This window comes from Rhinopithecus roxellana, chromosome 20 (assembly GCF_007565055.1).
Source record: "Rhinopithecus roxellana isolate Shanxi Qingling chromosome 20, ASM756505v1, whole genome shotgun sequence".
NCBI lineage: Eukaryota > Metazoa > Chordata > Mammalia > Primates > Cercopithecidae > Rhinopithecus > Rhinopithecus roxellana.
In genome coordinates this window covers 6,221,516-6,246,456 of record NC_044568.1, presented here as the reverse complement: position 1 = coordinate 6,246,456, position 24,941 = coordinate 6,221,516, and the positions used below count along the sequence as shown (strand labels likewise).

Here is a 24,941-nt window from a genome sequence, read left to right as displayed (position 1 = left end):
TTCATCAATGTAATGATGCTGTTGGTCCAGGGACCACAGTCTTGAGAACCGCTCCTTAAGCAGATACCCAAGGCTGCAAGATAGAGGGAAAAGAATGTGGGGAGTTGTTAAGCATTAAGTATGACAGAAGAATATGAAAATACGTAGCATATGGTAAGTGCTCATGTGGTATAAGAAGGGGAGCTGAATCCCTTTTTAATCATCTCGCAGTCAGGAGTATTATTCCTTTAGTGGTGTGCTGAGACCACTCCAGTAGTATAAGGCAGGAGAACCAGCCTCATCCAATACTCTGACATTGTTTAATATTAATTGAATACTGTGGCTTCTTTAGCCATTATTGAAGTACATTGAGTTTGGTCTGCAGTGGGCTTGGCCAGGGACAGCCCTAAAGCTGTAGCCTGTGTATTAGTCTGTTCTCATGCAGCTAATAAAGACATACTTAAGACTGGATAAATTTTAAAGGAAAGAGGTTTAATTAACTCACAGTTGAGTATGGCGGGGGAAGCCTCAGCTATCATGGTGGAGGGAGAAGCAAACACATCCTTCTTAACATGGCAGCAGGAAGAATGAGCAAAAGGGTGAAAAGCCCCTTATAAAACTATCAGATCTCGTGAGAACTTACTGTCGGGAGAACAGCATGGAGGTAACCGCCCCTGTGCTTCAGTTACCTCCCATCAGGTCCCTCCCATGACACATGCAGATTATGGGAACTAAAATTCTAGATGAGATCTGGGTGGGGACACAGCCAAACCCTACCAGGTTGGTTGTTCCTTCACAGATATAGACCGGTGGGTCATGTACTCACAGTTTTCTTTTGTTGAGAACATTCCCAGAGTGATTTTCTTTCTTTTTTTTTTTTTCTTTTTAGGAACAAAACATTACCCTTTGATTTGTACTGCCTCCTTCCACACGAATGCCCCTTTGGCCAAAGAAGATTATTACCAGATATTAGGAGTGCCTCGAAATGCCAGCCAGAAAGAGATCAAGAAAGCCTATTATCAGGTCTGTATGGAAGTCAGGTTTTGGTGACCAAATTGTAGAAGGAATGTTTTTGATCCCATCTGATCCTGAATCAGTATAGCATATATGCCCATGTGGGTAGGTCTCATGAGCTGATATATAGAAGGGTGTGATAAAGTTGGACTTTGCTATACTGTTTTTCGGTGCACAATGCCATAGAGGTTAGTGCTTCAGAAAAAAGAGAAAAAACCAGAGATGTTAAGAAGTTTTTTTCCAGAGCTGTTTTCATAATTAAATTTAATCTGTAGTTTCTGAATCAGTAGGTATGCTAGTCTAAGTTTTAGGTAGTCATTTTTTGCATCCAGATAGAAGTTTATAGGTTTAGAATTACTTCCTTTCTTTTTTTTTTTTTTTTTTTTTCTGAGATGGAATCTCATCCCATCGCCCAGGCTGGAGTGCAGTGTCGTGACCTCGGCTCACCGCAACCTCCACCTCCCGAGTAACTGGGACTACAGGCACATGCCACCACACCCGGCTAATTGTTTTTGTATTTTCAGTAGAGGTGGGGTTTTGCTTTGTTGGTCAGGCTGGTCTCAAACTCCTGGCCTCAGTCAATCCACCCACCTCAGCCTCCCAAAGTGCTGGGATTACAGGCGTGAGCCACCACGCCTGGCCTTTTCTTAACCTGGAAAATGTGAAATTCCCATTGTCGTATCCCAGAGTGTATTAGGGTAGTTAGGGTAGCTGAGTAAAGTTGTATACAAGATGTCTACACCACTGGTTCCTAGACCCTTGGTTTGCTCTGACCAATAAAATAAAATCAATATTGGAGGCACCACTGTAGGATTGACAGCTTTTTATAAGTGCACACTTCACTGGAGTTGTGCAGCTGCCACCACAGTCAACGTTAGGACATTTTCATTACCTCAAAAAGAAATCCTGTGTTCATTAGCACCCTCCTCCAGTGTCCTTTCTCCCCGGTCCCTGGCAGCTGCTAACCTGCGTTCTGCCTCTTTGGATCACCGATTCTGAATATTCATATACAGGGAATCATAGGATATGTATCCTTTTGTGTGTCTGGCTTCTTTCATTCACAGAATGTTTTCAAGGCTCATCTGTGTTGTAGCTTGTGTCAATACTTCATCCCTTTTCATACTCAAATAATCTGTTGCATGGATTGATCACATTTTGTTTCTTCATCGTTTGATAGACATTTGGATATTTTCCACTTTTTGCTGTCATGAACAGTGCTGCTATATAGACATTCATATGTAAGTTTTTGTGTAGACATGTTTTCAGTTCTCTTGGATATTTAGGAGTATAGTTGCTGAGTCCTATGGTAAGTGGATGTTTAACCTTTTGAGAAGCTGCCAGCCTTTTTCAAAGCAGCTGCACCATTTTACATTCCCACCAGCAGCATAAGAGGGCCATGATTTCTCCACATTCCAGTGAACACTTATTATCATCTGTCTTTTTAATTACTACCCTAGTGAATATGAAATGCTATCTCGTTAAAGTTTCTATTTGCTTTTTCCCTGGTGACTAATGATGTTGAGCATCTTTTCTGGTGCATGTTGGCCATTAGTATGTCTTTGGAGAAATGTGTGTTTGGATCCATTGCCCTCTTTTAATTGGGTTGTCTTTTTTTTTAATTGGGTTGTAATGGAATGAACAGAGGCATGGGGACAGGAAGCAGAGATCCTGGCCTGTGAATAGCGAATGGCCTGTCTCTTCCTGAGCTCAAGAGTCAGGTGCCTGATCCAAGAGTGGGAAAAGATTGAAAAGATGGAGGCTGGGTTGAATTCACATGACAGTTGATTTGAGGCCCTTAGCAAGTCCTAGAGACATAATTTAAGAGAAATACTTAATTTAGAGAACCATTCAAGTTTTTAGGCGTGCAAGTAAAAAGATCAGGTAAAGCTGTAGCAATTACTGTATTTTATGTACTTACAAAAATAATTGAAACAGCAGAAACGGTCTATTTATTCAGTCATTTTCTTTCCTTTTTTAAAATTTTTCCTTTTTTCAGACAGAGTCTCGCTCTCTTGCTCAGGCTGGAGTGTAGTGGTGCAATCTTGGCTCACTGCAGCCTCTGCCTCCCAGGCTCAAGCGATTCTCCTGCCTCAGCCTTCCGAGTACCTGTGTTTATAGGCGTGCGCAACCACACCTGGCTAATTTTTGTATTTTTAGTAGAAATGGGGTTTCACCATGTTGGCCACGCTGGTCTCAAACTCCTGAACTCTGGTGATCCACCCAGCTCAGCATCCCAGAGTGCTGGGATTATAGGCATGAGCCACTGCACCCGGCCCCCTTTTTAAAATTTTGTTTTTCTTTTTTGTTCATTAACCTATTCTAAGCCATGCTGGGTGCTAAGGGCAAAGATACATCAGAATTAGTTCCTGCCCTCAAGTTAAGAGATGGGTACATTAAAACAGATCATTATTATTATTATTTTGTGGGGTGGGGGAACAGAGTCTAACTCCGTCACCTAGGCTGGAGTGCAGTGGCTTGATCTCTGCTCACTGCAACCTCTACCTCCCAGGTTCAAGTGATTCTCGTGTTTCAGCTTCCTGAGTAGCTGGGACCACAGGCTTGTGCCACTATGCCTGACTAATTTTTTGTATTTTTGGTGGAGAGGGGTTTCGCCATGTTGCCCAGGCTGGTCTTGAACTCCTGAGCTTAAGTGATCTGCCTGCCTTCGCTTCCCAAAGTGTTGGGATTACAGGCGTGAGCCACTGCACCCGGCCGAAAGACAACTTTGATAAAGGAAACATAATTATGACTGGTATCTGGGGTTCTGTTGTGTCTGGTATTTGGGGTTCATGTTGTATCTGAAATAATTTCTCATGTTTTTCCCTTAGCTTGCCAAGAAGTATCACCCCGACACAAATCAGGATGATCCCAAAGCCAAGGAGAAGTTCTCCCAGCTGGCAGAAGCCTATGAGGTAACACGACTTTGGTGCATGCAGCCACTGCTGTTATAGCTATGTGTGTGAATCAAAGGTTGCGTTGCTACCTGGGGCAGCCTGGTGTGTCATACAGTCCAGTGTGAAGCCATTTCCCTGCACTAAGTCATCTTGTTAAAAAAAAAAAAAGAGGCCGGCCGGCGGGTGGCTCAGCCTGTAATCCCAGCAACTTTGGAGGCCGAGACGGGCGGATCACAAGGTCAGGGAGATCGAGACCATCTGGCTAATACGGAAAACCCCGTCTCTAAAAATAATACAAAAACTGCCTTGCGATTGAGCGGGCGCCTGTAGTCCCAGCTACTTGGAGGCGGAGGCAGGAGAATGTCCGTGACCTGGGAGGCGGAGCTGGAGTGAGCTGAGATCCTGCCACTGCACTCCAGCCTGGCGACCGAGTCCATTCTTCGTCCTCAAAAAAAAAAAAAAAAAAAAAAAAAAGAGAGATTCCAGGCCAAGCATGGTGGCTCACTCTTGTAGTCCTAGCACTTTGGGAGACTGTCAGGAGGATCACTTGATCTCAGGAGTTGGCTTGACCCTAGGAGTTTGAGACCAGCTTGGGCAATGTAGTGAGACCCCATCTCTACAAAAAAAAAAAAAGTATATCACCAGGCATGGTAGTGGCGCACCTGTAAACCCAGCTACTTGGGAGGCTGAGTCAGGTTCATCACTTGAGGGGCTCAAGGCTGCAGTGACCCATGATGCCATGATTGTACCGTAGCACTATGTTCTGGGCAACAGAACAAGACCTCTCAAAAAAAAAAAAAAAATTCTAAGACTAACTTGGAATCTCAATGAAGAATGGGATCCAGGCCGGGCGTGGTGGCTTATGCCTGTAATCCCAGCACTTTGGGAGGCCGAGGCGAGTGGATCACGAGGTCAGGAGATAGAGACCATCCCGGCTAACACGATGAAACCCTATCTCTACTAAAAATACAAAACAATTAGCCTGTAGTCCCAGCTGCTGGGGAGGCTGAGGCAGGAGAATGGTGTGAACCCAGGAGGTGGAGCTTGCAGTGAGCCGAGATCGTGCCACTGCACTCCAGCCTGGGTGACAGAGCAAGACTCCCTCTTAAAAAAAAAAAAGCAGGATCCAATAATCTATACTAATAAAGTTCCCCAGGTAATTTAGACTTGTAGCTGGATTTGGGAACTCACAGCTGGATTAATTAATTCAGCCCTTATTCAGTAACACCCCCTTCCTCCACCTCAGGGCATCACTGCTTTTTGGGGATAGCAGTTATTGTAAAAGTAGAAGCCCATTTTTGTCCTATAAGAATTTACAATGTAATCAGAGGACAAATCTCTGAAAACAGCTGTTGACCACTTCCATAGTTTTCTGAAAGTAGACCTGTTCCCCAGATGTTTTGACCATCTTTTCTTTGGTTAAGAGACAGGGTCCCTCTATGTTGCTCATCCTGGTCTTGAACTCCTGGGCTCAAGAGATCCTCCTGCCTGGGCCTCTCAAAGTACTGGGATTGTAGGTGCAAGGCACCACACCTGGCCAACTTTGGCCGTCTAATGGCGTTCAGGATATATAGGAGCTCGTATATCTACAGGAGGGGACAGCCACATACAAGAACAGCCTCAATTCAGTAAATCTTTTTTGAGTAGATGTCTGTCAACTAGATCTAATGAAAGGTTTATTTACTAGGGCAATTTTAAAATAATTTGTTTTTATTAAGTAACTCAAACTAATGGATAACATAACTGAAGAGTCTTGGAACCTACTTCTATGGAGATAAGATTAAATTTATTTATTTATTTTTATTTTTTTTGAGACGGAGTCTCGCTCTGTCGCCCAGGCTGAAGTGCAGTGGCGCGATCTCCGCTCACTGCAAGCTCCGCCTCCGGGTTCACTCCGTTCTCCTGCCTCAGCCTCCTGAGTAGCTGGGACTACAGGCGCCCGCCACCATGCCCGGCTAATTTTTTTTGTATTTTTAGCAGAGACGGAGTTTCACCGTGTTAGCCAGAATGGTCTTGATCTCCTGACCTCGTGATCTGCCCGCCTCAGCCTCCCAAAGTGCTGGGATTACAGGCGTGAGCCACCGCTCCCGGCCTATTTATTTATTTTTAAGAGTTGAAGTCTCAGCCAGGTGCAGTGGCTCACGTCTATAATCCCTATAATCCCAGCACTTTGGGAGGCCAAGGCAGGCGGATCACGAGGTCAGGAGTTTGAGACCAGCCTGGCCAAGAGACCAGCTTGCCCAATATGGTGAAACCCTGTCTGTACTAAAAATACAAAAATTAGCCAGGTGTGCTGGTGGGCGCCTGTAATCCCAGCTATTCGGGAGACTGAGGCTGGAGAATTGCTTGAACCCAGGAGGCATCGGTGAGCCGAAGATTACACCATTGCACTCCAGCTTGGGCAACAGAGCGAGACTCCCAGTCAAAAAATAAATAAATAAAAGAGTTGAGGTCTCACTCTGTTGCCTAGGCTGGAGTGTAGTGGCGAGATCACGGCTCCCTGCAGCCTCAGACTCGGCCTCAAGCAGTCTTCCTGCCTCAACCTCAACTTCCTGAATAGCTGGGACTACCGGTTCCCCACTGCACCCAGCAGATTCAGTTTTTAATGGGGTAGGGGGGATGTTATTCTTGTGAATGTATTTTTCCACATGGATAGTTGATTTGATGTTTCTGCCAGGGGGATGAGTTTTGGAGAGTCCTAATCCACCATTTTGCTTACTTCCATCTCCAAGGGGGATGTTATTAAAAGGACCAAGCCTCAGAACCCAAGAGTAGCAGCAATTCCTTGAGAAGGGCTGGAACCAGGAGATAAAAGCCACCAGGAAGTCATGGACTCCTACCTGTCTCTTCCTCTGCCAACCTTCTTCCTTTGCGTCTGAACTGGGTGCCCTAAGAATTACCCTAGGCACCAAGCTGTCCTCCACCTGTTTTCTTCGTCCCCCTCCATTCTAGGTGGAAGTGTCTTTTGCTTTGGAGGACGCATACTCTATTCTGTTTGGCCTTAAGGACAGTGCCTTTTTTTTTTTTTTTTGAGATAGGGTCTCACTTTGTTGCCCAGGCTGGAGTGCAGTGGTGCAGTCACGGCTGACTGCAGCCTCAACCTCAACCTCCGTGCTCAAGCAATTTTCCCACCTCAGTCTCCCAACTAGCTGGAACTGTAGGCGTGCACCACCATTCTTGGCTAATGTTTTTATATTTTTCGTGTGATGGGTTTCACCATGTTGCCCAGGCTGGTCTTGAACTCATGAACTCAAGCAGTCCACCTGCCTTGGCTTCCCAAAGTCCTAGGATTACAGGTGTGAGCCACCATACTCAGCCTAGGGCAGTGTCTTTTTAATTAAAGAAAAAAAAAAGTAAAACACATAAAAAAAGGTACAAAGTGAGGGCCAGGCGTGGTGGCTCACGCCTGTAATCCCAGCCGTTTGGGAGGCTGAGGCAGGCGAATCACGAGGCTAAGAGATCGAGACCATCCTAGCAAACATGGTGAAACCCTGTCTGTACTAAAAATACAAAAAAATTAGCTGGACATGGTGGTGGTGCGTGCCTTTAGTCACAGATACTCGGGAGGCTGAGGCAGGAGCATCACTTGAACCCGGGAGGCAGAGGTTGCAGTGAGCCGAGATCGTGCCACTGCACTCCAGCCTGGTGACAGAGCAAGACTCTGTCTCAAAAAAAAAGAAAAGATACAAAGTGAATACTACATTTTTTTTTGCCCCTCCCTAATCCCCGTTTTTGAGGTAGTTAGTCCTTATGAACAGTTTTGTGAGCCAGGCCCAATGACTCATGCCTGTAATCCCAGCATTTTGGGAGGTCGAAGTGGGAGGATTGCTTGAGACCAGGAGTTTAAAGCAGCCTGGGCAATATAGCAAGACCCTGTCTCTCCAAAAATTAAAAAATTTGCCAGGCATTGTGGTGTGCGCCTGTAGACCCAGATACTCGGGAGGCTGAGGCGGGAGGATTGCTTCAACTTGGGAGGTTGAGGCTGCAGTGAGCTAGGATTGCAGCACGGCTGTTGTCGCTGTGTTACTTCTACTTGTTACTCCGGTTGTTCTGGCTTGCAGAAGACCTGTCGATGAAGGTAAGCGTAGGAAGCCTAAATTCTCTACAAGGTAATGTCTCCTGAGGAGAGAGGTGAAGTGTGAATCTGTGAAGAATCCAGGGTGCCTGTGAGGTCGAGCGAGGATCAACACAAACATTTCCCCAGCACGCGCGACCCCTGGGAGAGTTCGTGAGACTTTTGGAAGCACTTCACGCCCTACACTTAGCATTCAGTTTGGTCATCTCGTCCCTATTCTGGGTGCTAAAGTCACAGGCCCACCCCAACCTCATAGGATGTGTTTGCACACAGGGCCAGTTAGTAAATGTTATGGCTGCCTTATTTGCTGTGAACTCTTGTCTGTATTCCTGGGCCTTGGTGGACCCAGGATGCCCAGTGGCTCTGCCTTTTGCTGTAGGTTTTGAGTGATGAGGTGAAGAGGAAGCAGTACGATGCCTACGGCTCTGCGGGCTTCGATTCTGGGGCCAGCGGCTCCCAGCATAGCTACTGGAAGGGAGGCCCCACTGTGGACCCCGAGGAGCTGTTCAGGAAGATCTTCGGGGAGTTCTCTTCCTCTTCGTTTGGAGATTTCCAGACTGTGTTTGATCAGCCTCAGGAAGTAAGTTCCTCGCTTTGAAGAATTAATCAGATTTTAGACTAAGTATGGGTCAAACAAATTGTTTTATCAGATTCTGTTTCTCAGAAAGGCAAGGCAGCTTAAATGGAGTGATCTGGAGGCAGCCATTTTAGTAGGAAATAATTTCAGTATTTGAAAAATCGCATGGGTAGTAATGAGTACATCCATTCTGATGGTATTCTTCACAGTTGCAGAGTCAGGCAGCACCGAAGGCTTTCAGAGCCCACGCTGAGGGTGTGAGTGTTGTCTCTCATCTGTACAGTGTTCCAGGAGAGCTCTGTCTGCTGGGAAGGCACTGCTGATCCTCTCTCATGTCTTTATAAAACACTGTCAGAGTGGAAGAGAGAGGGGATATATTTATGATCTAAGTTATGATTGTGGATCATTCAGGCTCCTTTTTTTTTTTGAGACGGAGTCTTGCTCTGCCGCCCAGGCTGGAATGCAGTGGCCGGCTCTCAGCTCACTGCAAGCTCCGCCTCCCGGGTTCACGCCATTCCCCTGTCTCAGCCTCCCGAGTAGCTGGGACTACAGGCGCACGCCTCGTTGCCCGGCTAGTTTTTTGTATTTTTTAGTAGAGACGGGGTTTCACCGTATTAGCCAGGATGGTCTCGATCTCCTGACCTCGTGATCCGCCCGTCTCGGCCTCCCAAGTGCTGGGATTACAGGCTTGAGCCACCGCGCCCGGCCTTCAGGCTCCTTTTTAAGTACCATGTATGAGTATTTATCTGTGAACATTTTCAGTTTATTGAAAGTATGTTTTCATTTAAGTCACATTATCTCTTACAAATCCCAAAGACTAGGGCAGAATTGGTTCAGTGAGTCCTACCTGTGCTTACCTGGCAGAGTGCAAGTAAGTACAGTGGTGAAAGAGTGACTGAAAATGTGGGCCAGTGCCCTCCTTTCCCTTTAGAGCCAAGCATCAGTTTTGGTCGTTGCAAACAAAAGTTGAGAGGCTGTCCCTTGGTTTCTTCAGTACATCATGGAGTTGACATTCAATCAGGCTGCAAAGGGGGTCAACAAGGAATTCACCGTGAACATCATGGACACCTGTGAGCGCTGCAACGGCAAGGGGAACGAGCCCGGCACCAAGGTGCAGCATTGCCACTACTGCGGTGGCTCCGGCATGGTAAGGGTCTGCCCAAGACTCCACCTCCCACGGCTTGCGCCACTGACCGTGAGAAGAGCTGGTTGTGGCACTGCTCCCAGAGAACTTATGCTAGGAGTGGAGGGAGTTGGTGAACTCAGCCTATCTGTCTTTCCCCCGTGACCCTGAGGAGACGAGCCTGTGCTCCTCCTTCCCTGGCATCGCAGGCTCAGCAACCAGAGCACAGCAGCTCCGGGGGTGGGGCAGGGGATTGCATCCAGTTGTCACTTTCTTCATTATTTTTCTAACAATTGCTTTTGTAATTCAAGGGGGAATAATCTTTTTTAAATGTACTGCTCAGCTCCCAGGAGTCGTCAGGTACTTCTGTAAGAGGCGGTATCACATTTTTCAGTGTCGTATGGTCAGGTTGATGATCTGGAGTGCAGAAGTTTGTGTGTTCTAGAAAATAAGATGAACAGACTCTGATGCCCTGCACCTGGGTTCCTAGGCAGTATGTTTGAGTGCACATGCACATAAAAAACAAGCCTTAAAGAGACATTTTTCTTACGCACATTGTGGTCCCAGAACCACCCATCGGTTTACCTGCATAGTTAGGTTACCATTTTTCTTGTTTTTATCAGGAAACCATCAACACAGGCCCTTTTGTGATGCGTTCCACGTGTAGGAGATGTGGTGGCCGTGGCTCCATCATCATAACGCCCTGTGTGGTCTGCAGGGGAGCAGGACAAGCCAAGCAGAAAAAGCGAGTGATGGTCCCTGTGCCTGCAGGTGGGTGTTTGGGCCCACCATGTCCAGGAGCTTGGAGACGGCGGAAAGGGCTGAGGCCACCGCACTCTGTGTGAGTGGGCTCTTAGTAGAAGTTATGGTTGGGGCCCTGGAGCCCCAGGCTGGAGGAGGAACTAGAGTCTCCTTGAATCTTTCTATTTGTGCCAGTTATCCTTAGAATCTACACTTTGAGTGTCACACTGGGGAGAAGAGACCTGATGTGCCTGCTCTGCTTCTTCCTGGTGAGGGAGCAGCTTCCAACCCCCGGGCTCCTCTCCTCTCTCCTCTGTCTTAGTCACCGAAGCCATCATTGTCCCCACTGCCACCCTATCTACATCAGCTCCACAGATCCCACCCCCCAGTCCACGTCTACTGTTCCCTTGCCTGAAACTCACTTTCTGCTTTCTTTTTTGGGTTAACTTTGTTCATCTTGGAGATCCCAGCTTGAGTATCCCTTCCCTAGCAAGCCTCACGCCCTCCTCCCTGTTCTTTAGATATCCCTTTCTCTAGAGTTGTGAGCATTTGCTTTGAAGAACATTTCTGTGTTTGTAGTTGTGCATTAGTGCTATTGTTTGGTTAACACCCATCACCCCAGTAAGACCGTGAACTCCCTGAGGTGCTACATAGACCAGGCCTGAGGCAGGTGCTGAGTCATCAGGTGTCTTGCGTTGCATCTCTGGAAGGTTACCCATGTGCCTCTTACATAATGTCATTGTTCCTCGTTAATAAGAAACAGGAGTGGGGAAGAAGCTGTGGGTTACAAGTGGATCTTGGGTGGAAAGTGCTGTGGGCGGTCTCAAAATAACTGCCCCCTTTCTTTTTTTTTCTTTTTTTCTTTTTTCTTTTTTTTAACATGGTGTCTCGCTCTGTTGCCAGGCTGGAGTGCAGTGGAGTAATCTCGGCTCACTGCAACCTCCACCTCCTGGGTTCAAGCGATTCTATTCCCTCAGCCTCCCGAGTAGCTGTGACTACAGGCGCACACTGACACGTCCAGCTAATTTTTGTATTTTTATTAGAAACGGGGTTTCACCATGTTGGCCAGGATGGTCTTGATCTCTTGACGTCATGATCTGCCCGCTTTAGCCTCCCAAAGTGCTGGGATTGCAGGCATGAGCCACCGGGCTCTGCCTAACTGCTTCCTTTCTAACGTCCCTTGTAGGAGTCGAGGATGGCCAGACCGTGAGGATGCCTGTGGGGAAAAGGGAAATTTTCATCACGTTCAGGGTAGGTGCTCTGTCCCGCACAGCTTCTGTTGGGCCCTTCCTCTCTTCGGGTGGATGTGGCTGAGGCTGCTCCATGCAGTCAAAGCTTCACAGAAACATGTCTTGCCATTCATGTTTCTGAGGGGCACAGTGGCCACCTAGAGTTACCTTCAAAGTTCTGTGCCTTGTGTGGTGAGAAGACAACTTCTTCAAGATGTTAACAAGTTAGAAATACAGGTCACAAAAATACAGAAAACATCTTGCGTTTTTATGATAAGATTGTTGATGAGGCAGTGAGTGTGAAAGTTATAATTTTACATACTGTATACAGGGGCAAACCTTGGTTTTCTGAGATGGTGGAAACATTAATGAAAATGGCTTCTACTGGCAATTTCCCTCCTATGTGTACACTTGAGAAAAACCCACACAAGCCTAGCAGGCAATGGGTACAAAGGGGTGCACGAGAGTCCTGTCCATGGTAGCAAGACACCGCCTTCCTCCAACAAGAGAATGGCTCAGTGAGCCGTGGTGGTCAGAGGCTGCTGCAGGGTAGTCGGAAGGAAAGAGTGAGAGCTGCACTCAAGGGGTGCTCCAGGCGTTGCAGGTACGGACAGCAGGGATGGAAGGCAGCTTGCCAGTGGCTATAGGGCCTCAGAGACCATCTACGTAAAGTTTTAAGGCATGTGAGATGGCATTATGTATTATTTAGGGACTTGGAGATACATAGTAAATAGAAGCTCAAAGGAATGATAAATGCTAAAGTCAGGGTCGTGGTTGGCTGAGGAAGGCAAGACTCACCTGTATTTATGATGTTTTAGTTTATTTTACTTTATTTTTTTGAGGTAGGGTCTTGCTTTGTTGCCTAGGATGGAATGCAGTAGGGCGATCTTGGCTCACTGCAGCCTCAGACTCCCTGGGCTCAGGTGGTCTTCCCACCTCAGCCTCCTGAGTAGCTGGGACCACAGGTGCATACCACCAGGCCCGGCTGATTTTTGTATTTTTAGTAAAGATGGGGTTTCACCATATTGCCCAGGCTGGTCTCAAACCCCAGGGTTCAAATGATCCACCCACCTTGGCCTCCCAAAGTGCTGGGATTACAAGTGTGAGCCACGGCACCCAGCCTGTGATACCTCCACTGGGTTGTGGGTATGACACGCTTGTTATATTATTTACTCTGCCCGTTTTTTTTTTCCTTTTTTTGGAGACAGAGTCTTGCTCTGTTGCCCAGGCTGGAGTGCAAGTGGCGTGATCTCAGTTCACTGCAACCTCCACTTCCCAGGTTCAAGGGATTCTCATGCCTCAGCCTCCTGAGTAGCTGGGATTACAGGCATGCGCCACCACACCTAGCTAATTTTTGTATTTTTAGTAGAGACGGGGTTTTACCATGTTGGCCGGGCTGGTCTCGAATTCCTGACTTCAGGTAATCCACCCACCTTGGCCTCCCAAAGTGTTGGGATTATAAGCGTGAGCCACCACGGCTAGCCTATACTTCCTAATAAAGTAAGATTTTGTTGTTGTTGTTGTTGTTGTTTTTGAGATGGAGTCTTGCTCTGTTGCTCAGGCTAGAGTGCAGTGGTGTGATCTCTGTTCAATGCAACCTTCATCTCCCAGGTTCAATCGGATCTCCTGCCTCAGCCTCCTGAGTAGCTGGGATTACAGACACCTGCCACCACACCTGGCTAATTTTTGTATTTTTAGTAGAGACGGGGTTTCACCATGTTGACCAGGCTGGTGTCAAACTCCTGACCTCAGGTGATCCACCCACCTTGGCCTCTCAAAGTGCTGGGATTACAGGTGTGAACCACCATGCCTGGCTAAAGTAAGATTAAAAAAAAAGTTCAGGCCGGGCGCGGTGGCTCAAGCCTGTAATCCCAGCACTTTGGGAGGCCGAGATGGGTGGATCACGAGGTCAGGAGATCGAGACCATCCTGGCTAACACGGTGAAACCCCGTCTCTACTAAAAAATACAAAAAACTAGCCGGGCGAGGTGGCAGGCGCCTGTAGTCCCAGCTACTCGGGAGGCTGAGGCAGGAGAATGGCGTAAACCCGGGAGGCGGAGCTTGCAGTGAGCTGAGATCTGGTCACTGCACTCCAGCCCGGGCGACAGAGCGAGACTCCGTCTCAAAAAAAAAAAAAAAGTTCAAAAGCCAGTTTTACGTTTTTATTTCCCTTCACAATTGAATGACTTGATCTGAGACTGAGGAAATCCAGGCGCGCTTCCGTTTCGGTGTGCAAATGTGTAGAATATTGCAGTGTTGAAATATGTAGAATATGTCATTCCTGGGCTTATGATGGTGTCACCTTGGTGGAACGACAGTTCTTTGCCTCAACACTGTGCTTTATGTATGGAAGGGGTGTGAAGTTTGTCAAGTCTGAGCTTGGGCCTGGCCAGGCACGCAGCTGGTGTTTAGTCTGCAGTGGACTTATCTTCACATGCATCTGTCATGTTTGACCTTAGGTGCAGAAAAGCCCTGTGTTCCGGAGGGACGGCGCAGACATCCACTCCGACCTCTTTATTTCTATAGCTCAAGCTCTTCTTGGGGGGACAGCCAGAGCCCAGGGCCTGTACGAGACGATCAACCTGACGGTAAGAGGGTGTGAGAATGCCTTTGTCACCCTTGTACTTTATTGTTCTTTTTCTGAAATGGAAAAGAACTGACCAGTGGCCTGGAACCCATGAGTGACCAGCATTTTGGGGGGTACTCACAGGGGAGGACATGAGGAATTTTAGATTGCTCCTTGAGTGTGGACCACGAGCCACAGGCCTTGACTCTATAATCGCATGGGAAGCAGTTACTGGCTGGCATCACTCCCACACTGGTTAGCGGGGCCTGGGAACTGGGCACACCCAGGACACAGAGAGGTTCACCCTGGGGTGTGTTCTCTGCTCTTGCTTCTGTCCAGCGTCTGGCTCCAAGAGCAGAAGTCTCTGGGGCTGTGCACATCTCTTTGGCCACAGTGATGGCTGCCTGTGTGCTGCCCTCACCTATCCCCCACCTCTCTCTTGATCTGCCCCTCCTGCTCCTCCCACTTCCAGGCCACTTCATTCTCTGTATGCGCCTCAGAACCTTCTCCAGCTTCTTTGTGGGGAACCTTGGGATAACCTCCACCAAGGAGGTGGGCATTTTGGGCCAAGGCTTTCTCCTCCATCTGGGGGCTGTTCCTTGGCTTCTCCAGGGTCCTGTGGTTCCGAGGGCCAGGGAGCGACCTCAGCCACACACCCTGTATTGGCGTTTCCTGCTTCGCTCCCTCACTCCTGCTTCCTGGGCTCACTTGCCCAAACTCCTGCCCCCTCATCCTAGTCACAGGCTCTGCTCTGGGCAGACCCAACTTAGCTTATTTCCATGTGCTTGTGGGCGGGCTTGGCCCAGAAACCCAAGTGGCAGTTCTTTTTTTTTTTTTTTTTTTTTTTTTTTTTTTTTTTTTTTTTGAGCTGGAGTCTCACTCTGTCGTCCAGGCTGGAGTGCAATGGCACAATCTTGGCTCACTGCAACCCCCACATCCAGGGTTCAAGTGATTCTCCTGCCTCAACCTCCCAAGTAGCTGGGATTACAGGCGCACGCCACCACACCCAGCTAATTTTTTGTATTTTAGTAGAGACAGGGTTTCACTGTGTTTCCCAGGGTGGTCTTGAACTCCAGAGCTCAGGCAATTCACCCGCTTCAGCCTCACAAAGTGCTGGGATTACAGGCGTGAGCCACTGTGCCCAGCCCAGTGGCCATTCTTTTTTTTTTTTTTTGAGACAGCAGGGTGTTGCTCTGTCATCAGGCTGGAGTGTAGTGGTGCTTCGCCTCCCAGGTTCAAGCGATTCCCGTCTCAGCCTCCTGAGTAGCTGGGACTACAGGCATGCGCCACCATGCCTAGCTAATTTTTTGTGTTTTGTTGGAGATCGGATTTTACCGTGTTGGCCAGGATGGTCTCGATCTCCTGACTCGTGATCCACCTGCCTTGGCCCCCCAAAGTGCTGGGATTACAGGCGTGAGCTGCTGTGCCTGGCTTTTTTTTCCCCCCGAGATGGAGTCTTGCTCTGTCACCGAGAGCTGGAGTGCAGTGGCACAGTCTCGGCTCACTGCAACCTCCGCCTCCCTGGGTTCGAGCAATTCTCCTGCCTCAGCCTCCCGAGTAGCTGAGATTACAGGTGCACGTTACCATGCCGGGCTGATTTTTGTATTTTTAGTAGAGACGGGGTTTCACCATGTTCACCAGGCAGGTCTTGAACTCCTGACCTCGTGATCAACCCATCTCAATCTCCCAAAGTGATGGGATTACAGGCGTGAGCCAGTGGTAGTTCTTTTCAACGAATTCCTATCAAGATTGTCTTCATGTAGTGAAAACTTTTTATTTGAGCAACTGGGGACCAGGGGAAACCACAGATTTTCTTTCTTTATAGATCCCCCCTGGGACTCAGACAGACCAGAAGATTCGCATGGGTGGGAAAGGCATCCCCCGGATTAACAGCTACGGCTACGGAGACCACTACATCCACATCAAGATACGAGTTCCAAAGTAAGTGCCCCCTAGGCCGTGTCTAAGCCAGCCTGCCCCTGCGGTGGCACTGCTCTGGGAGCCTCTGTGGCTTGGGCAGCGGACTGCTCCCTATAGGTCAGGTGGTTCCTGCCCGAATTCTCTGTCTGTAAAGTGGGTGTAATAGAATGGTATACTTCTTTTTTTTTTTTTTTTTGAGATGGAGTCTCGCTGTGTCCCCCAGGCTGGAATGCAGTGGCGCCACCTCAGCTCACTGCAACCTCCGCTCCCTGGGTTCAAGCACTTCTCCTACCTCAGCCTCCTGAGTAGCTGGGATTACAGGTGCCCGCCACCACACCCTGCTAATTTTTTGTATTTTTAGTAGTGACGGGGTTTCACCGTGTTAGCCAGGATGGCTTCAATCTCCTGACCTAGTGATCCGCCCACCTCGGCCTCCCAGAGTGCTGGGATTACAGGTGTGAGCCACTGCGCCCAGCCGGTCTGGTCGACTTCTTGGAGTTGCTGGGAGAATTAAATGAACAACACATAGGAATTGCTTCGCTGCTGCTGCTGCTATTATTGAGTTTCTTCTTGTTTTTTTTCTTTTTTTTTTTTTTTTTTTTTTTTGAGACGGAGTCTTGCTCTGCTGCCCAGGCTGGAGTGCAGTGGCCTGCTCTCAGCTCACTGCAAGCTCTGCCTCCCGGGTTCACGCCATTCTCCTGTCTCAGCCTCCCGAGTAGCTGGGACTACAGGCGCCCGCCTCGTCGCCCGGCTAGTTTTTTGTATTTTTTAGTAGAGACGGGGTTTCACCGTATTAGCCAGAATGGTCTCGATCTCCTGACCTCATGATCCGCCCATCTCGGCCTCCCAAAGTGCTGGGATTACAGGCTTGAGCCACCGCGCCCGGCCTGTTTTTTTTCTTTCTTTTTTTTTTTTTGAGACGGAGTCTCACTCTGTAGCCCAGGCTGGAGTGCAGTGGCGTGATCTCGGCTCACTGCAAGCTCCTGCCTCCCAGGTTCACGCCATTCTCTTGCCTCAGCCTCTGGGACTGTAGGCGCCCGCCACCACGCCTGGCTAATGTTTGTATTTTTAGTAGAGACGGGGTTTCACTGTGTTGGTCAGGCTGGTCTCGAACTCCTGACCTCTTGATCCACCTGCCTCGGCCTCCCAATGTGCTGGGATTACAGGTATGAGCCACCGTGCCTGGCATTTTTTTGAGGAGTCTCTCGCTCTGTTGCCCAGGCTGGAGTGTGGTGTGCCATCTCAGCTCACTGCAACCTCCTCCTCCCTGGTTCAAGTGATTCTCATGCCTCAGCCTCCCAAGTTGCTGGGACTACAGGTGCCTACCACCACACCCGGATAATTTTTATATTTTTAGTAGAGATGGAGTGTCGCTGGCCAGGCTAGTCTCGAACTCCTGATCTCAGGTGATCTGCCCACCTTGTCCTCCCAAAGTGCTGGGATTACAGGTGTGAGCCAGCATGCCTGGCCCGCTGATTTTCTCACTGATGTTACTAGCACTGTTAGGAGCTGGAGAGGCAGCCTGGGCAGAGTGCTGTGAGTACCTAGGGCAGGACATGCCTGACTCACCTCGGGAGCACTCGTGCTTTTTGTTAATTAGATAATTTCTTTTCTTTTTTTTTTTTTTTTTTTTTTTTTTGAGACAGAGTCCAGCTCTGTCTCCAGGTGGAGTTCAGTGGCGCAATCACGGCTCACTGCAGCCTCCACCTCCCAAGTTCAAGCAATTCTCCTGCCTCAACCTCCCAAGTAGCTGGGACTACAGGGACACACTGCCACGCCCAGCTAATTTTTGTAGTAGAGACGGGGTTTCACCTTGTTGACCAGGATGGTCTCTATTTCCTGACCTCGTGATCTGCCCACCTTGGCCTCCCAAAGTGCTGGGATTACAGGCATGAGCCACTGCGCCTGGCATAATTAGATAATTTCTTACCTGCTTCACACACACACTTGTAAAATGTGTTTCCCCTCCTGTAAACTGTATTTAGTATAGCCATAGTGACACTTGTTTAAACGACTTAGGGTGTTTTAGGAGCTTTTCTGTACAGAAGCTTTGAGGGCGTGGTCCTTAGGTTCTCACCACTGCACTGGCTCAGGGTTTCCGCCCCTGCCAGGGTTGGGTCCCTCTCCTCCCGTGTGCTTCAAGGGCACTGGCTGCCTGTGAGTTCTTCCAAAGCTTCCTGGTGGAAGCCTTGGCTGCTGACTCTGCTTGATCCACAGGAGGCTAACGAGTCGACAGCAGAACCTGATCCTGAGCTACGCCGAGGACGAGACAGATGTGGAGGGGACAGTGAATGGTGTCACACTCACCAGCTCTGGTAAGGGGTCTGAAGACTACGCGGCGACATGTGGGGACCTCAGAGCCCCCTGGAGTATGGACGATTCAGGGCAGCATGTTGGGGTTTCCACTTGGGGTTCTTCATGAAGCCTTTAAAATGTGCAGTTGAAAGAGGGGGGCTGTGGGCGGGAACACCGGGCAGGGAGCCGCAGCCCCCAGTCCAAGCTTCACCTCCTCTCTGTGCATGTTCGTGTGCTGAGGTGAGAGCACCAGGGCACTTCCTGGAGGCAGCTCTGCGTGTCTCAGACCCAGTGTTCTGAGTTCTATCCTTGGTTCTGCCACTTGCCCTGTGACCTTGGACAAATCCTTCCCTAAGAGCTCCTCTCAAAAGCATAAGGAGAGCATGGATTGGAAGGATTTGTGCACTTCCCACCTGGGACACTCCGCTAGGATTTCAGAGTGTCTTTTGAACAACAGCAGCCACAGCAGTGGAGCCACAGTCAGAGGACTCAGTTCGCTGCTTTAGAGCAGGACTCACTCCGAGTTCATCTAGCCATGAACAGATGCACCATTTACCCTGAGTTCAGACATCGTGCTAGCGAGTGGCTGAGTGTTAGCAATCTGTCACCAGAACACCTGCTGTGGGCACCTGTGGCAATGGTACCCGAGCTGGAGCCCCTCTTCCCGTGGGAGGTGGGGCCTCTGTTTCCTGGGACTCCTGCTCAGGGCAGGGCAGGCTGTGCCCAGGGGGTCCTTGGTTCAGGCTGCACGTATTTTCCTCATTGCATTATTTTGGTTTTGTTTGGCTCCTGGGTGGAGTTCTCAGAACTTGCGTGGCCTTAGATTAGTGCATGGTAATTCGTAGCAGGTGTTTGGAGCTGGGGGCAGATTTTTCAATAAAGTGGAGGATTTGGAGCTCCAGGGGCAGGGGCAGGGGCTGGGATGGAAGTCCCTGGAATTTCACTGAGCTCCTGTTGCTCCTAGGGGACTGGAAGTCCGCTTTTAAAAAGCAGCTGCTGGCTGGGCGCAATGGCTCTCGCATGTAATGGCGTAATGGCTCTCGTCTCCCAGCACTTTGGGAGGACGAGGCAGGTGGATCAGTTGAGGTCAGGAGCCTGGACAACATGGTGATACCCCGTCCCTACTAAAAATGCAAAAATTAGCTGGGTATGGTGGTGCATGCCTGTAATCCCAGCTACTGGGGAGGCTGAGGCAGGAGAATCGCTTGAACTGAGGAGACAGAGGATGCAGTGAGCAAGACCGCGCCACTGCACTCCAGCCTGGGTGACAGAGTGAGACTCGGTCACACACACAAAAAAGGCCAGGCGCAGTGGCTCTCGCTTGTAGTCCCAGCGCTTTGGGAGGCCGAGGAGGGTGGATCACGAGGTCAGGAGTTTGAGACCAGCCTGACCAACATGGTGAAACCCTGTCTTTACTAAAAAAGAAAAATACAAAAAGTAGCCGGGTATGGTGGTGAGCATCTGTAATCCTAGCTACTCAGGAGGCTGAGGCAGGAGAATTGCTTGAATCCGGGAGGCAGAGGTTGCAGTGAGCTGAGATTGTGCTGCTCCACTCCAGCCTGGGCGACATAGCGAGACTCTGTCTCAAAAAAAAAAAAAAAAAGCACCTGCCATAAAACTCTGTAGCCCAACCAGGTTCCGAATATCACTTATTTTAATGGTTTGGTACATATGCTATCATCTTTTATTCTTGTTGTATCTCTTGAACTAAAATAGAATTGGTCATAGTGTAGCTGTTCCCTGGAACTCTAATCATTGCACATGCGAGATTGGCTCCATAGACAGCTGTCCTTCCCTCCTCCCGCCCATCAGGGTAGCTTGAGGTGTGCTAGGGCCGGGCCCTGGGTGGGGTCGTGGGTGTTGCTTACTCTATTGGAGGGTGGGTATTAGTGGTTACCAGTTGATGTTTTGACCCCCTCTCTGATACTGTAAGTTGAGAGTTGATTCCGCCATCCACTGAGATCCTTTGTCACTTTCATGGTTCCTTGTCCTGATCACTCAGCCTCACTCAGCTGTTCCCTCACTCAGCCAGGATTTCTTCTCCTGTGTGCAAGACACTGTCGGCTCTTCCTTTTAAAAATCTTGGTGAGGCCAGGTGCAGTGGCTCACACCTATAATCCCAGCACTTTGGGAGGCTAATACAAGAAGATCACTTGAACCCAGGAGTTCGAGACCAGCCTGGGCAATATAGTGAGACTGTCTCTACAAAAGGTTTTAAAACTAGCCAGGTGCAGTAGCGTGCACCTCCATCACCAGCTGCCTGGGAAGCTGAGATGAGATCACTTGAGCCCCAGTACTCAAGGCTGCGGTGAGTCACAACAGCGACGCTGTACTCCAGCCTGGGTGCCAGGGCGAGAGTGTCCCTAAGCATACACTGTCACATGTCGGTCTGCTGCCTGTGAGTGATTAAGTCTCTCATACTGTGAAGGAAGTTAGTTTTGCGTCCACAGATGACAGTATTACAGGACATATAATTCCCATGTCCTGAGAACTTAAGCAACAGTGGGATTTATTTGGTTGAGACAGAGTCTTGCTTCGTGGCCCAGCCTGGAGTGCAGTGGTGCAATCATAGCTCATGGCAGCCTCAAACTCGTGGACTCAAGTGATCCTCCCACCTTGGCCTCCTAGAGTGTTGGAATTACAGACATGAGCCACTGTGCCTGACCAGCGTAGTTTTTGATGCGCTTAGTATCTTATTTATTTTTATTCCTTAATGTAGCTGCTGAAAACCTTAATAGCTGACCCTGGTCTCCCAGAAAGACCATGGTGTGCTTAGAGACTCAGCACTTGCAGGGATAAACAGGTCCATCTTCTGGCAAAAAGAGAGGGAACTGGGGGGGCTTGCAATTACCATGTGACTTTTTGAGTGAGAGACACAGTATGGCTCCTTATTGTTCTTTTGCTTTTTTTGGAGACAGAGTCTCACTCTGTCACCCAGGCCAGAGTGCGGTGGCGCGATCTCGGCTCACTGCAACACACTCTGCCTCTTGGGTTCCAGCAATTCTGCCTTAGCCTCCCGAGTAGCTGGGACTACACGCGCACGCCGCCCCCGGCTATGTTTTTGTATTTTAGTAGAGATGGGGTTTCACCATGTTGCTGAGGCCAGTCTCAAACTCCTGAGCTCAGGCAATCTGCCCGCCTCGACCTCCCAAAGTGCTAGGATTACAGGCATGAGCCACTGCGCCCGGCCTTTTCTTTTTTGAGACTGGGTCTCACTCTGTTTTATGTAGCCTGCCTCGCCCCTTCCCGGGGACCTGTGGAACCAAGCTTTGGACCTTCCACTAGCGAAGGCACTGTCTTACTTAGACTGAGGTCTTTACTCCGTTATGGCCTAGGTCTCTGGGCACATTAAAAATGCGCTCGACAATTAACATGCCAAGTTCAGGTTTATATTCTCACTCATAACAAAAGTGTGCACTCCTTGTCTAGTGGTTGGCAAATCTGTAACACGTTTGTGTGAGAAAGTACCTCTAGGTGGTGTCAGCCTGGGCCCTAAAGAAATAGCACACCTCCCCCAGGTTGAGAGCACTTAGGTTAGGCGCCCCAAATGGGGACAACTTGCTCAACTTGTTGCGCCCCAAATGGGGACAACATAGACTGCTGATGTGAGAGATGAGATGAAGTGCCCATGACAGAGGATTGTGCGTGGCCGTGACTCCTACATAGGCTGTTCTGCAGGGTCTTTACACACAGCAGCAGCATGGAATCTGGTCATTTGGTCTAGAAGTAGGGTTTTTCTTGGCGTCATTATTTACCTTCTTATAGCCAATAGCATGGTGGTTGAGAGTCTCGGCTTTGGAGTCAGACTGCGTGGGCTCACACTCATTCCTCCCTCCCGCTTGTTGGCTCTGTGGGCCTTGGGTAAACCCTGTAACCTCTCTGTGCCTCCCTTTTTTGTTTTTTTCATTTGCCTGTAAGGAAGTGTATGTCCTGGCCTGGGAGGTGTCTGGCACTTGACTGTGTTTTTGTCACTGTTGCTCAGATAGAGACAGCTGTCATGGTCCATCTCTATTTCTTGTTTCCCTGCTGTGGGTCCATGATTGAAAGGGCAGTTGGGAGACCTTCAGGCTCTGAGTGGTCTGTTACCTCAGTCATCTGCCAGGTGAGGCATCCTGTGCCATCTTAGGAGTGGCCGCCACTCTTCTTGAGGTGGTGCTTGGCCGCTCCTTGAATGTGGGCCCCTGGGTAGCCAGGCCGGGGTAGGTGGGGCCTGGGATGTGACCTTGGAGGTGCGGGCCCCTGACACCAGTTCTTTCTGCTGTTTGTGCCCAGGTGGCAGCTCCATGGATAGCTCCGCAGGAAGCAAGGCTAGGCGTGAGGCTGGGGAGGACGAGGAGGGATTCCTTTCCAAACTTAAGAAAATGTTTACCTCCTGATATTCCCGCTGAGGTAGGAAAACCCTGGAGGTTTCTTTCCCTTGTTTTCCTCTGTGAACTAATCCTGGTTTTCTCCCACTTTAACCAATATTGTGCCCCTATCCCCAGGAGTTGGAACAGGTGCCAGTCCAAGGTGTGGTAAACCTAGCTCCAATAGGAGCCGGCCTCTCAGCCTAGGGAAGAGATGACGTGGCAGTCAACCTGTAGTGTAGGACTGGCTGGGCTGCCGCGGCCAGCCTCTGGCTGTGTCTTCTTCCTGGGGAGGTGGCGATGGGGGGGCTGTTGTACAGCCCCCCTACAGTGGTGGGTCCGGCTTGCCCATGGTCACAAAGGGCGAGTCAGGCAGAGCCAGGCCTAGAACTCAGATCTCCTCACGTCCTGCCTGCTTGGAAGCTGCCCGCCTGTGTAGACAGCGCAGGGCTGTGCAAGCCTGGGGGCTGCTCCAGGGGTAGCGCTTGCTCGCCCTGTCATCTTGGGACCCACTTTTGTTGACTACGCTCATCTCAGCGGCTGGGGTTCTCGCCCCTCTCTTCGCACAGCTGCTTTCCAGGGATTAACAGATGCTCCCCAGCAGGGTATGTTCCCTTGAGATGTTGAGTATAAGGTAACTGCCTGTCTCTTTGGCTCAGGAAAAAGATCCACTGGAAACTAGGCCAGGAAGCAGCAGCCCCTCCCAGGGCCAGGACACCTGGGAGACGGGAGGATTCCAGAACAGCAGCACTGAGCTCCCACCCGCAGAGCCTCTGGATGGCCTTGACAACAGCGAAATCATGGGACAACACCTCTCTCCACAGAAAGGTCACAGTGGACAGCCCGGGGAGTAGGATGCAGCCCCGAAGGCTGGTGGCAGTTTCCTGTCCATGGGTAGGTGACAGCCCCTGGCTCAGGCAGAGGGAGACGGTTAGACTCTTGTAGGACTAAAACTCTAATTTGGAATTGAATGTTGTGGAGATCTTAATTAAAGGCCATGCTTACAGCTTAGAAATGAAGCCTTAAGCGGCACCAAGTTACAAAGTGATTAATTTCCTTCTCAGCAAACCTCCGGGAGGTTCCAGAATGAGTTCTTCCTCACAGGTTGTCTTCATGGGAGTCTGGGGCCCCCAGGCCCCATCAGCACCGTCCTCCCCTGATGAGGGGCCCTGCTGAGGCGTCAGCTGCTCTGCTCAGTTAGTCTTTATTCCCGGGGTACCAAGCAGCTGCACACTCAGGGCCTGGGAGGCACATAGAGGCCCAGAGAGTCCCTGGGGGTTCTGCTCCTGACCGTGTGGGTGGTGGTGATCCTTATCAGGATGGACAGTCCTTGCTCCCACCCCATCCAGGATGGCCGCCTGTCCCTGACCATCGAGTCCTGTTGTTTTAAGCCAGGCATGGAAGGCTCCTGCCCTTCTGCTGAGCCACAGCCCTCTGCAGCACTGTGCTGGCCAGATTTCAGCTGCCTTGGGAACTGAAGCCCTGCCACTGTTGCTAGCCAGGGTCTTGGTTCTCCCACTTACACTGTTGACATCTATTTTCTGAAGTGTGTTTAAATTATTCAGTGCTAATCATTGTTTTTTCCTGTGTAAATGTTGATTCAGAAAAGGAAAGCACAGGCTAAGCAGTTAAAGGCTCCCCACCATTCAGCCAGAGCAGAACACCCATTCCCCAGCCTCTGCTGGTAGCATGTCGCAGTTTCCATGTGTTTCAGGATCCTCGGGCTGTTGTCAGACAGGTTAATGAAGAAACATTTCTCAATAGTTTCCTTTTTGTTTTCCTTTATAATTTACTAAAATAAAGCATCTATTAGTGTCTGATTTAGGAATGTAAAATGATTCTGTGTTAATGTAAATAAGATTATCTATTGCAAAAAGATATTTAAAACCTAAATTGTGGTCATTTCTTCTTTGAAAGAATTCAGCCAGCCTCTGCAGGTGGCTTATGGGGGGGTTACAGGAGACTTGGCTGGCCTCATCCTGTGCTCACGCCCACCCAGAGCACATAGAGGCAGACAGGTCTGGGATGCCGACAGTGCTGACCCTCAGTCAGATTCCAGAGTGGGGTGCTGGCCATGACACAACAGTCCCATGTGAGTGAATGTTCTAGAATCTGGATGTGACTTTTTCCTTGGGAGCCCATGCTGTGAGAGCTGGGCAGCGTCCCTGGGTCCCTGCATTTCA

At 49.5% G+C, this 24,941-nt stretch overlaps 1 protein-coding gene across 3 annotated transcripts in view; it reads left to right on the top strand.

Moving 5' to 3' along the window:
- Nucleotides 1–24,651, top strand: part of DNAJA3 (DnaJ heat shock protein family (Hsp40) member A3) — a 34,475-nt gene extending 9,824 nt beyond the window's left edge. Inside the window, exons 2-12 of one of the 3 annotated variants that reach the window (XM_010353917.2) lie at nucleotides 869–1,002; nucleotides 3,822–3,905; nucleotides 8,342–8,542; nucleotides 9,534–9,686; nucleotides 10,286–10,433; nucleotides 11,590–11,654; nucleotides 14,091–14,219; nucleotides 16,023–16,138; nucleotides 18,335–18,432; nucleotides 22,685–22,801; nucleotides 23,418–24,651. In XM_010353917.2, coding sequence (XP_010352219.1) covers nucleotides 869–1,002; nucleotides 3,822–3,905; nucleotides 8,342–8,542; nucleotides 9,534–9,686; nucleotides 10,286–10,433; nucleotides 11,590–11,654; nucleotides 14,091–14,219; nucleotides 16,023–16,138; nucleotides 18,335–18,432; nucleotides 22,685–22,788 — 1,232 coding nt within the window. In that variant the 3' untranslated portion in view covers nucleotides 22,789–22,801; nucleotides 23,418–24,651. The remainder of the gene's footprint in view (nucleotides 1–868; nucleotides 1,003–3,821; nucleotides 3,906–8,341; nucleotides 8,543–9,533; nucleotides 9,687–10,285; nucleotides 10,434–11,589; nucleotides 11,655–14,090; nucleotides 14,220–16,022; nucleotides 16,139–18,334; nucleotides 18,433–22,684; nucleotides 22,802–23,417) is intronic. The other 2 variants (XM_010353918.2, XM_010353919.2) reach the window with 2 other exon arrangements.
- The last annotated feature ends 290 nt before the right edge of the window (nucleotides 24,652–24,941 follow it).